Source organism: Triticum aestivum, chromosome 5A, assembly GCF_018294505.1.
Source record: "Triticum aestivum cultivar Chinese Spring chromosome 5A, IWGSC CS RefSeq v2.1, whole genome shotgun sequence".
Lineage (NCBI taxonomy): Eukaryota > Viridiplantae > Streptophyta > Magnoliopsida > Poales > Poaceae > Triticum > Triticum aestivum.
The window spans coordinates 420,343,256-420,355,666 of record NC_057806.1 but is presented as its reverse complement, the minus strand read 5'-3'; the positions used below and the strand labels follow the sequence as shown (position 1 = coordinate 420,355,666).

At 43.2% G+C, this 12,411-nt stretch overlaps 1 protein-coding gene across 1 annotated transcript in view; it reads right to left on the bottom strand.

Annotated features, from left to right (window-relative positions):
• Positions 1 to 12,282: 12,282 nt before the first annotated feature.
• The window catches only part of LOC123103721 (ATP synthase subunit 9, mitochondrial-like), a 498-nt gene continuing 369 nt past the window's right edge, over positions 12,283 to 12,411 (bottom strand). The window contains exon 1 of the mRNA XM_044525392.1: positions 12,283 to 12,411. This exon is cut by the window's right edge and continues 369 nt beyond it. Within this exon, the coding sequence (XP_044381327.1) occupies positions 12,403 to 12,411 (9 nt within the window). The 3' untranslated portion in view covers positions 12,283 to 12,402.

The following is a 12,411-nucleotide window of genomic DNA, read 5'->3' as shown; positions in this document are numbered from 1 at the left end:
GAATCACCATTTTTGCTTTGGCGGGATTTAGAGCGGTGCCGCTGATGCCGGCGCTTTTTCTGTTTCTTGGGGACGTCATCCCCCAATGTTCCATCGCCATCTCCATCTTTTGGAGTATCCACCATATATATGTCATATGACGAGGTGGCCTTCCAGCGCCCTACAGGTGCTAGTTCCTGTTCGTCTCCTACATCATCGTCCATGCCGTGGATGTCTTCAGAGCTGAAGTCAAGCATGTCGGTTAGATCGTCGACAGTGGCTACAAAGTGGGTGGTGGGTGGGCTTTGAATTTCCTCATTATCCGTATTCCACCCTCGCTGACCGTAGTCCGGCCAGGGCTCTCCTGATAAAGAGAGAGACTTAAGAGAATCCAGGATGTCGCCAAAAGGCGAATGCTGAAAGATGTCTGCGGTGGTGAACTCCATTATCGGCGCCAAATCGGATTCGATTGGCAGGGGCGCGGGGGGTTCGGAGTCCGGGAAGGAGTTCGGATCTTCGGAGTCACAGGCCGTGCAGAGTGCGGGGCTAGCGTTCGGCTCGATAGCTTTTGGGATCGCAGCCCCTGAGGTGACGTCCAACCGTTCATCCTCGATTGGCGCAATAGGCTCCGAGTTAGGGGTCGGAACCGATGCGTGTCCGGCCTCCAGGACAATGTCCGGGGGCACAGCTAGATCATGCCCCTCGAGATAGTGCGGCACGCTTGGCTGTGGCTCGAATCCGTCGAAGATCAAGTCTCCGCAGGTGTCAGCCGTGTAGTTTAAGCTTCCAAACCTGACTTGATGGCCAGGGGCGTAGCTTTCGATCTGCTCCAGGTGGCCGAGCGAACTGGCCTGCAGAGCGAAGCCGCCGAAGACGAAGATCTGTCCGGGGAGAAAAGTCTCACCCTGGACCATATCGTTGTTGATGATCAAAGGAGCCATCGGGCCTAAAGGCGACGACACAGAGGAACTCTCAATGAAAGCACCAATGTCGGTGTCAAAACCGGCGGATCTCGGGTAGGGGGTCCCGAACTGTGCGTCTAGGCCGGATGGTAACAGGAGGCAGGGAACACTTTGTTTTACCCAGGTTCGGGCCCTCTCGATGGAGGTAATACCCTACTCCTGCTTGATTAATATTGATGATATGGGTAGTACAAGAGTAGATCTACCACGAGATCAAGGAGGCTAAACCCTAGAAGCTAGCCTATGGTATGATTGTTGTGTATGGAGTTGATTACCTACGGACTACAACCCTTCGGTTTATATAGACACGGATAGGGTTAGGGTTACATGGAGTCGGTTACAATGGTAGGAGATCTTGAATATCCGCATCGCCCAGCTTGCCTTCCACGCCAAGGAAAGTCCCATCCGGACACGGGACGAAGTCTTCAATCTTGTATCTTCATAGTCCAAGAGTCCGGCTGAAGGTATAGTCCGGCTACCCGAACACACCCTAATCCAGGACTCCCTCACACCCCTTGGCATATGTCGCATCACAACCCCAACATTTGGCGCCCACCGTGGGGCCAGGTGCACCGTCATCCCGAAACACGTTCTGGACGAGAACCCTCTTCCTCCCCACCGAATGCAGCCAGCCCGGTACGCCGGATGGCGTCTGCGTCGACACGCTGCGCGGTGCAGAAGCCGCTTGCTCCGCGAGCGCCCTTGCTGACCTTGTCGGCGAGATCCGTCTCTTTGATGAGCCGACACCTGACAAGGGAGCAGCCCGCTCTGAAAACTGCCTTGTCGAGCTCCTTGGCAAGATCGACATCGCCAACGAGCCTGCCTTCGATAAAGAGTCTGTTGGCTCTACAGACCCGATGCTCGTCGACTTCGATGTGGCATCCCCCGATTCCTTCCCCGCCAACGTGGTGATCATCGACGACCCACTCCCTCCTGCGATTAGCGACGCCAGTGGCAGCACTATCACGAAGGTGTTGGTCATCAGTCATGATGGAGCTTCTGATGGAGTCGGCCAGGACCTGCTGCAGGCAGCAATGCGGGACCTGTCTGCGCCCATCACGGCACACGCTAACGGCAAGACGCTGGAGGCCTGCCGCATCACACTCGTCAAGAGCGCCAAAAAGTTGGCTGCCAGGAGACGCCTCACTGAGGCCTACCAGCGCGAGATCGATCGCGCTGTATGCGGTACGTCGGCTGCAGGCGAGCCCAGCTGGATGGGCACCGTTCGGCAGCGGGGAGCGGCCGTTGCCAGCATGCTGGGGGTTGATACATCCATTTTGCATCATGCTTCTATATCAATATTTATTGCATTATGGGCTGTTATTACACATTATATCACAATACTTATGCCTATTCTCTCTCATTTTATAAGGTTTACATGAAGAGGGAGAGTGCCGGCAGCTGGAATTCTGGGCTGGAAAAGGAACAAATATTAGAGACCTATTCTGCACAACTCCAAAAGTCCTGAAACTTCATGGGAGCACGTTTCAGAATATATAAAAAATATTGGGCGAAAGAAGTACTAGAGGGGGGCCACCCATCGTCCATGAGGGTGGGGGCACGCCCTACCCCCCGGGCACGCCCCCTGCCTCGTGGGCCCCCTGGTGGACCTCTGATGCCCATCTTTGGCTATATGGAGTCTTTCATCGAGAGAACAAAATCATAAGCTAGATCACGGGACGAAACTCCGCCACCACGAGGCGGAACCTTGGCGGAACTAATCTAGGGCTCCGGCGGAGCTGTTCTGTCGGGGAATCTTTCCTCCGGGAGGGGGAAATCATCACCATCTTCATCACCAACGATCCTCTCATTGGGAGGGGGTCAATCTACATCAACATCTTCACCAACACCATCTCATCTCAAACCCTAGTTCTTCTCTTGTATCCAATCTATGTATCAAAGCCTCAGATTGGCACCTGTGGGTTGCTAGTAGTGTTGATTACTCCTTGTAGTTGATGCTAGTTGGTTTATTTGGTGGAAGATCATATGTTTAGATCCATTATGCACATTAATACACCTCTGATTATGAACATGAATATGATTTGTGAGTAGTTACATTTGTTCTTGAGGACATGGGAGAAGTCTTGCTATAAGTAGTCATGTGAATTTGGTATTCGTTTGATATTTTGATGAGATGTATGTTGTCTCTCCTCTAGTGGTGTCATGTGAACATCGACTACATGACACTTCACGATTGTTTGGGCCTAGAGGGAGGCATTGGGAAGTAATAAGTAGATGATGGGTTGCTAGAGTGATAGAAGCTTAAACCCTAGTTTATGCGTTGCTTTGTAATGGGGCTGATTTGGATCCATATGTTTCATGCTATGGTTAGGTTTACCTTAATACTTCTGTTGTAGTTGCGGATGCTTGCAATAGGGGTTAATCATAAGTGGGATGCTTGTCCAAGTAAGGGCAGTACCCAAGCAATGGTCCACCCACATATCAAATTATCAAAGTACCGAATGCGAATCATATGAACGTGATGAAAACTAGCTTGACGATAATTCCCATGGGTCCTCGGGAGCGCTTTCCTTTATATAAGAGTTTGTCCAGTCTTGTCCTTTGCTACAAAAAGGATTAGGACATCTTGCTGCACCTTATTTACTTGCATTACTTATTACTCGCTACAAATTACCTTATCACAAAACTATCTGTTACCGACAATTTCAGTGCTTGCAGAGAATACCTTGCTGAAAACCGCTTATCATTTCCTTCTGCTCCTCGTTGGGTTCGACACTCTTACTTATCGAAAAGGCTACGATAGATCCCCTACACTTGTGGGTCATCAAGACTCTTTTCTAGCGCCGTTGCCGGGGAGTGAAGCGCCTTTGGTAGGTGGAATTTGGTAAGGAAAAATTTATATAGTGTGCTGAAATTTACTGTCACTTGTTACTATGGAACATATTCCTTTGAGGGGCTTGTTCGGGGTATATTCACCCCGACCAGTAGAGTGAAGAGTTGATCCTCAACCTACTGAACCTACTGAAAATGTTTACTTTGAAATTCCTTCGGGTATGATAGAGAAACTGCTAGCTAATCCTTTTACAGGAGACAAAACATTACATCCCGATTTGGACTTAATCTATGTGGATGAAGTTTGTGGATTATTTAAGCTTGCATGTATGCCCGGGGATGTTATCAAGAAGAAGGTCTTCCCGTTATCTTTGAAGGGAGAGGCATTGACATGGTTTAGGCTATGTGATAATATTGGATCATGGAACTACCAACGATTAAAATTGGAATTTCATCAGAAGTTTTATCCTATGCATCTGGTTCATCGTGATCGTAATTATATATATAATTTTTGGCCTCACGAAGGAGAAAGCATCGCTCAAGCTTGGGGGAGGCTTAAGTCAATGTTATATTCATGCCCCAATCATGAGCTCTCAAGAGAAATGCTTATTCAAAATTTTTATGCTCGGCTTTCTCTTAGTAATCGCTCCATGCTCGATATTTCTTGTACTGGTTCTCTTATGATGAAGACTATTGAATTCAAATGGGATTTATTGGAGAGAATTAAATGCAACTCTAAAGATTAGGATATCGATGAAGGTAAGGAGTCAGGTATAACACCTAAGTTTGATTGTGTTAAATCTTTTATGGATACCGATGCTTTCCGTGAATTTAACACTAAATATGGACTTGACTCTGAGATAGTAGCTTCTTTCCATGAATCCTTTGCTACTCATGTTGATCTCCCTAAGGAGAAGTGGTTTAAATATAATCCTCACATTGAAGTAAAAGTAGTTGAACCTATTAAAGTTGAAGAAAAGACTATCACTTATAATGATCCTGTTGTTCCCACTACTTATATTGAGAAACCACCTTTCCCTGTTAGAATAAAGGATCATGCTAAAGCTTCAACCGTGGTTCGTAAGAGTAACACTAGAACACCTACACCTTCTGAGAAAATTAAAGTTGAACCTAGTATTGCTATGGTTAAAGATCTCTTTGGCTGATAATATTGATGGGCATGTTATTTACTTCTGTGATGAATCTACTAGAATTGCTAGACCCGATACTAAAAATAAACATAGACCTGTTGTAGGCATGCCTGTTATTTCTATTAAAATAGGAGATCATTGCTATCATGGCTTATGTGATATGGGTGCTAGTGCAAGTGCAATAACCCATTCCTTATATAAAGAAATTATGCATCACATTACACCTACTGAGATAGAGGAAATTGATGTTACTATTAAACTTGCTAATAGAGATACTATTTCACCAGTTGGGTTTGTTAGAGATGTTGAAGTCTTGTGTGGGAAAGTTAAATATCCTGCTGATTTTCTTGTTCTTGGTTCCTGACAAGATAACTTTTGTCCCATTATATTTGGTAGACCCTTCTTGAATACTGTTAATGCTAAGATAGACTGTAATAAGGATATTGTTTCTGTTGTTTTAGGGGATATGTCTCATGAATTTAATTTTTCTAAATTTCGTAGACAACCCCGTGATAAAGAATTGCCTAGTAAAGATGAAATTATTGGTCTTGCTTCTATTGTCGTGCCTCCTAATGATCATTTAGAACAATATTTGCTCAACCATGAAAATGGTATGTTTATGAATGAAAGAAGGGAAATAGATGAAGTATTCTTGAAACAGGGACCTATTTTGAAACACAACTTGCCTGTTGAAATCCTAGGGGATCCTCCTCCACCTAAGGGTGATCCTGTGTTTGAGCTTAAACCTTTACCTGATACTCTTAAATATGCTTATCTTGATGAAAAAGAGATATATCCTGTTATTATTAGTGCTAACCTTTCAGAGCATGAAGAAAAGAAATTATTGAAAACTCTGAAGAAGCACCGTGCTACTATTGGATATACTCTTGATGATCTTAAGGGCATTAGTCCCACTCTATGCCAACACAACATAAAATTGGAGAAAGACGCGAAACCGGTTGTTGATCACCGACGGCGGTTAAATCCTAAGATGAAAGAAGTGGTAAGAAAAGAAATACTAAAGCTTCTGGAGGAAGGTATAATTTACCCCGTTGCTGATAGCTAGTGGGTAAGTCCTGTCCATTGTGTCCCTAACAAGGGAGGTATTACTGTTGTTCCTAATGATAAAGATGAATTGATCCCACAATGAATTGTTACATGTTATAGAATGGTAATTGATTTCCGCAAATTAAAGTAAGCTACTAAAAAGGATCATTACCCTTTACCTTTTATTGATCAGATGCTAGAAAGATTATCCAAACATACACATTTTTGCTTTCTAGATGGTTATTCTAGTTTCTCTCAAATACCTGTGTCAAAAGAGAATCAAGAAAAGACAACTTTTACTTGCCCTTTCGGTACCTTTGCTTATAGATGTATGCCCTTTGGTTTATGCAATGCACCTGCTACTTTTCAAAGATGTATGACTACTATATTCTCTAACTTCTGTGAAAAGATTGTTGAGGTTTTGATGGATGATTTCTCCGTTTACGGAACTTCTTTTGATGAGTGCTTAAGCAACCTTGATCGAGTTTTGCAGAGATGTGAAGAAACTAATCTTGTCTTGAATTGGGAGAAGTGCCACTTTATGGTTAATGAAGGTATTGTCTCGGGGCATAAAATTTCTGAAAGAGGTATTGAAGTTGATAAAGCTAAGGTTTGATGCTATTGAAAAGATGTCGTGCCCTAAAGACATCAAAGGTATAAGAAGTTTCCTTGGTCACGCCGGTTTTTATAGGAGGTTCATTAAGGACTTCTCTAAAATTTCTAGGCCCCTGACTAATCTCTTACAAAAAGATGTTCCTTTTGTTTTTGATGATGATTGTGTAGAAGCATTTGAAATACTTAAGAAAGCTTTGATTTCTGCACCTATTGTTCAGCCTCCTGATTGGAAGTTACCATTTGAAATCATGTGTGACGCTAGTGATTATGCTGTAGGGGCTGTTCTAGGATAAAGAGTTGATAAGAAATTAAATGTTATCCAATATGCTAGTAAAACTATAGACAGTGCCCAGAGAAACTATGCTACTACTGAAAAAGAATTTTTAGCAGTTGTATTTGCTTGTGATAAGTACAGACCTTATATAGTTGATTCTAAAGTAACTGTTCACACTGATCATGCTGCTATTAGATATCTTATGGAAAAGAAAGATGCTAAACCTAGACTTATTAGATGGGTTCTCTTGCTACAAGAATTTGATTTGCATATTATTGATAGAAAGGGAGCTGAGAACCCCGTTGTAGACAACTTGTCTAGGTTAGAGAATGTTCTTGATGACCCACTACCTATTGATGATAGATTTCCTGATGAACAATTAGCTGTGATAATGAGCTTATTGTCAAGCTTTTAAATGAAAGAAGCAATAATGGCATAATTTCTGTCTCAAGACCTCTTGCAGCTACAGCCAATGCAGCACCTCCTTGATCAACATACAACACAGCCCATTACGCCTTGCTCCAGTCGCAGTATAAAGAGAGACTAGAACCTACCGGGGAGCCCTCGGCAGAGTCCCTATCATTGTTGCAACAATTACACACAGAGTTCCGGAATTTCACATTTGTGAGAAGAAAGGGTATGTGTGTTTGAAAGGAGTGGTGCAAGAACGTATTCTGAGCCTCAGTCAACACAACTTGTTTCGCCTTTTCCGAACAGCATTCTTATCAGGACCCTCCTTTATATAAACCACTCGTAGATATATACCTGCCTGTGGCCTCAGATGAATACATCGATAGATAAGAAGGGAAATGCATCATCTAGAAAGGCTTACTGAGGTTTAGGGACGTTTGTGTGATGGATCGTACGCTTACTCACGACGACTTGGCTATTCAATAAAGGACGGAGTCAACGTGAGCCTTAGGGTCCAAAAATATTCCATTGGTGTCAGCTATTAGCGATTATTCAAAGTCGTAATGGTATAAATTATTGGTCAATTCCACTGATTCTTCTTTCCCGTTCCTTCACTGGCTATAGCGCCTTACCTCTTCTGTGACTTGTCCTGAGATGAGAAGTATCAAAAGTGCCGGGGTTTGGGTTTATGTCATGCTAGACTCACGTTTCTCGTTCTTACGCCGGGTCCGCGACCTTACAAGGATACACAAGCTGGTGAAGGTTTCGGAGAAGCAGCAAGCTGTTCGGATTCAAGTTAGCTTTGAGCAGGCCTCGGGCGAGGAAATGCTTTGGCTGTGCCAGGAGATAGTCGGCTCAGGGGCTTTTGGGCGGAGCCAAAGTGGTCCACATACGTACCATTTCCATCATCACAAGATCCCCTTTTTCTGTGTGCATAGAGATAAAGCGTGCTCTTATATTTAGATAAGAGAGATATTTTTCTCAGCGCTTCCCCTTATCGGCTTGATCTTCTTCTGCCCCTCGGTAGAGTGAGTCTACTTAGCGAACTGGCAGGACGCGGAGATCGATTGATCAATATGCATATCGAGCATCTATAGTTATTCTCTCTTCCCAAAAGATATCTCAAGTCGCTTCCAACGTTTTGATGAGTAAGGGAGGGTATTTTCAACAAGATAACTATGGACGACCATCTTCCAATTTCCAATCTATATCTTTCATTGGGTAAGTAAGGGGAATAAGCAAGAACGGTGGAAAGCTTAAGAAAGTGCTAGTTCCTTTGCTGCGAATGGGTGGAATTGGTATCCCCAAAAGGTTGTTCTCTTAAAACCTCTGGCAAGGGGGTGTGGAAGAGTTCAAGTCTATCCCTTTGGTTAAGCTACTGTTGTTATACATCTCTACTATTATGGGCCACCACTTACTTAAAGGAAGTCGAGTACACATCTCCTTCAACCTGAAGGGCGAGGACCTGCAACGACGTAATGTTTGAAAGAAAAGTAACCAGCATAGGAGAGTGATCAGAAAGCATACGACTCGAGGGAGGGTTGGCTAATCAAATTAGAATGAAGATTCCGCTCTATATGATAAACGTTGGTTGACTTTGATATGAAGTGTTGATTGTGTTTTCTATTCGTTCAGACCCCGATAGTGCTTCTCGTTGTGACTGAAGGAAGGTTCATTATGTGCAAGATATATGCTAGTTTACAAGCATGAGACCCTCCTTTCGGGCCGGTAGACAGAGGCCTCAGTTCCAACGAAATGGGGAGCAAAAAGAGGTCGTGTCATACCATACAGATGAAATGAATGAAAGATATTCCTACTGTTTCTGTGCCTATTAGTACTTCGCTCTGACCACATCAAGAGGAGTAGTTTGTTTTTCTTTTGTAAAGCGAGCCCAAGGAAATATATAGGAGAACATAGCTTGTTTTGTAGTAAGTAAATTCAAAGGCTCAAATCGTCTATATCAATGCAAGTATAGCTGGATGGAGTGACTCGTGCTTTCGAACCATAAACTAATGCCGCCTCTCGGGAGCGCGTGTTACTATTCCATTCTCTGGAGCACAATCCAACGGAAAAAAAGTATGTTTCCAACCTACACCTTTAGTTGTTCCAGCTCGTGAGGAAGACGACTATGGAATTCAGATTTCCTTTCTCTCGAAGCAAGCCAGTCCTTAATTAATGATAGGGAAGGAAGGAATTGCTCTTAGGCTTGTGAGTCTTTTTATCATATGGATGGGTCGTACAACCCTTACATGGTCTCTTGGCATGAAATTGGGTACTTTTCGTCTATGGCGAGATGGAAGTTATCTGCAAAGAATGCGAACTTAGGACCGTCAAAGTGGAAATCGTATCAACCCACCGAAACCGCTCTTTGGAATGGAATGCATAGTATTGTGCATTGGAATGGAAAAGTCGAATAATCAAGACATGGATCTAGTATCAACATGACCAAACTTCCATTCTCATGACCCAACTTATTCAATCACTTCCATTATCTTTCTATTGCTACAAATCGACAACAAAAAACATCCCTCGGAATTCCTGTTCGATAGGAAAAAATAGCTCTTCAACCAGAAATAGCAAGCAACATGTTTTTCTTCTCTCTTCCGGGCACACACCCTATCGGGTGACGCCACTGACAAACACCCTAAAGGGGAACGCAACACTTCCTATAACAGAAAAAGCAATATCTGAAATCTTTAAGCAACTAAAAAAGACGTATACTAAAAGATATGTGTTGAAAAGGGATGGTCAATAACAAGATGAACCCAATGCCCAATCTTCCCAATAGTATTCCTTAACTCTTGAATTGATACACTTGTTCATGGCATCTATTCTCTATCTTCACTTTTCACCTTCTCATCCTTAACCTCAGTGATCTATTCCTCCTAGACATCCTTCTGCGTACAAAAACAGAAGAAGAAGCACGGGCATAAATCAATAGAATAGTTTAGTTTCAGAAGTCTTTTTTGATTGGTATATCAATCATGGTTTATAGGGAAATAGTTAGAATAGGAAAGCTCTATTAGTTACTAATGTTTGGGTTTTTGTTTACGGCAATAGTAGGTTTCTTGCTTGTCATATTTAGAATATAAGCATCAGTTACATTTGACGTCCAGCCTTTTTATAGAAGAGAAAGGAAGGGCAAGGGCGCAGCATAATATATAAGACAAACTTGCTCTTTGAGGGGAAATTTTTCCAACTAGACCGATAAATGAGAAAAAGTACCAGTCGTACCAAGAACCAAAGGCGCCAGCTTTCATTGATATATATACCGTATCTTTTAGCTGAAAAATCTATGGATAAGAACCGGCTCTGGGAGGAGGGGTGGCGCGACAGAGCAATGAAAAGCTGGGATCTTTCCTTATCTTCGGTCGTGACGCCTTTTCCTTTTGTATGAGAAAGTGCTACAAAACATCCTTCTTGCGGGTTATCTTCTACTCAAGCAAGCTCTCTCCTATTCTTCATCCACCAACTAGCAGGAACGTAGGAGCACAAGAGGGTCATCATCTTCTGAAACGATTGGCTTTCGATCTGCTTTCCAAGAGGTGGTTTCTGACATGACCAGAAAGAGTGGAATTCTTGTTAGGATTGGCATGTCAAGTTGCTTTCTCGGACCCTAACATAAACCACCTTATCCTCACTCAGATTGTTCTTTTGGACTGAGCAGAAGCACGACCTCTATCTGACGTTTTCTCTATCCCTTCTAATCTCTCAATGGCATTTCCATCTCTCGATTCAATCAATCAAGTAAGTCCGGATGACACTTGTCTTTATTTAGTGTTTCCCCGGCTATTCAGCCATTACTTGCATCTCAGGTTCTTTGTACCCTTTTTAGTGCCATGCACACTGAGGTTTCTGGCATGACCGAATCTTTTGAGAATATCGCTTATTACGTTAATTTCTTCATCTTGATGTACTCAATCCATTCAAATTCCATAATTCCAATGCTATAATCCCTATATTAAGATGAAGTAAGAAAGCACCAGTCCTCTTATTTTCTGTCTTCTATGAAAGAATGTAGCTTGCTCTTTCAACCCGGGGCCCCCTCTGGGGAACTGTTTGAGTTTTAGCATCGACCCCATTTCCTTTTGATTGTATTACGCTTGACTCGCTGCAAAACATTTCGCTTTCTGCGCCACACTCGTACGTGGTTTACACTCCTAGACTTTCATCTGACTTTGCCATCGGGCAATTGTTTGTTTTCAACTGGATTGGATTCCGAACCAAGAAAGATAGGCAACTTTCACTTGAAAGAAAGGAGCTTCAGAACTCTTGTATTCCACCGAATAAGAATAAGAGCAAGAAGGGGCTATCTTTGTGAAGGGACCGGCACCAGAAAGTAGATCATATGGCCTTTCTTTCGCCAAAATCAAGTAAAGCCCCGGCCCAAGAAATGCAGCAAAGCAAGTCGTCTTTGGTTTGGAGCGAAATTCCCGGATGTATAGGCTTGATCGAGTGCCTTACCTGAAATCGACGATATAAAGTGGGCTCTTTAGCTTGCTCCGACAGAGGTCTCCTTCTCCCTTAGCAGCGAGACCAGTCCCTACCTCTTTTCAATCAATCTTTCATACCGTATGCCTTTTCTACGCCTAAAACAAGTTCATGTCTCTCCTCTCTGAAGTCGGACCTTATTGAAAAGTAGTACGCTTTCTTTCGTGGTGTTCAGGATCCCATGCTTTGTAGTTCACGCATGGCTTTCTCTAACGAAGCTAATGCCGAATTAAAGACCTTAAACGGAAAGACACATGAGGTGGCGAAAAACGAAAAAAGAGAAAGAGCTTACAAACTTCTCTGAACCCGGTAGCCAGCGGAGCCCTTATTCATGGGTTAGGGACTAGCATTGAACAAAGTTGGTGACAGCCGAAGAAAAAGTGAAAGGGCAAGTAAATAATCTAAACATGCGGGTAAGCAGCAAAAAAAGAATAAAAGTAACGCGCCCTACCTGTTAGTAAAGTAAGGCCTTCCAGAGCCTACCTAGCACAGACATACACGCGGATGAGGACACAGAAATAAATGGACGTCGATCCGGTACTGAAATTGCATAGCAAAAAATGCAATATGTTCATACTTGATGAAACGCACATCATCCAATTCATGATTTAAGAACAAGAGAACGAGATATTTACTTTTTTTACATCTGTAACTACATTCTCACATTTCTTTTTTGATCTCATGACTT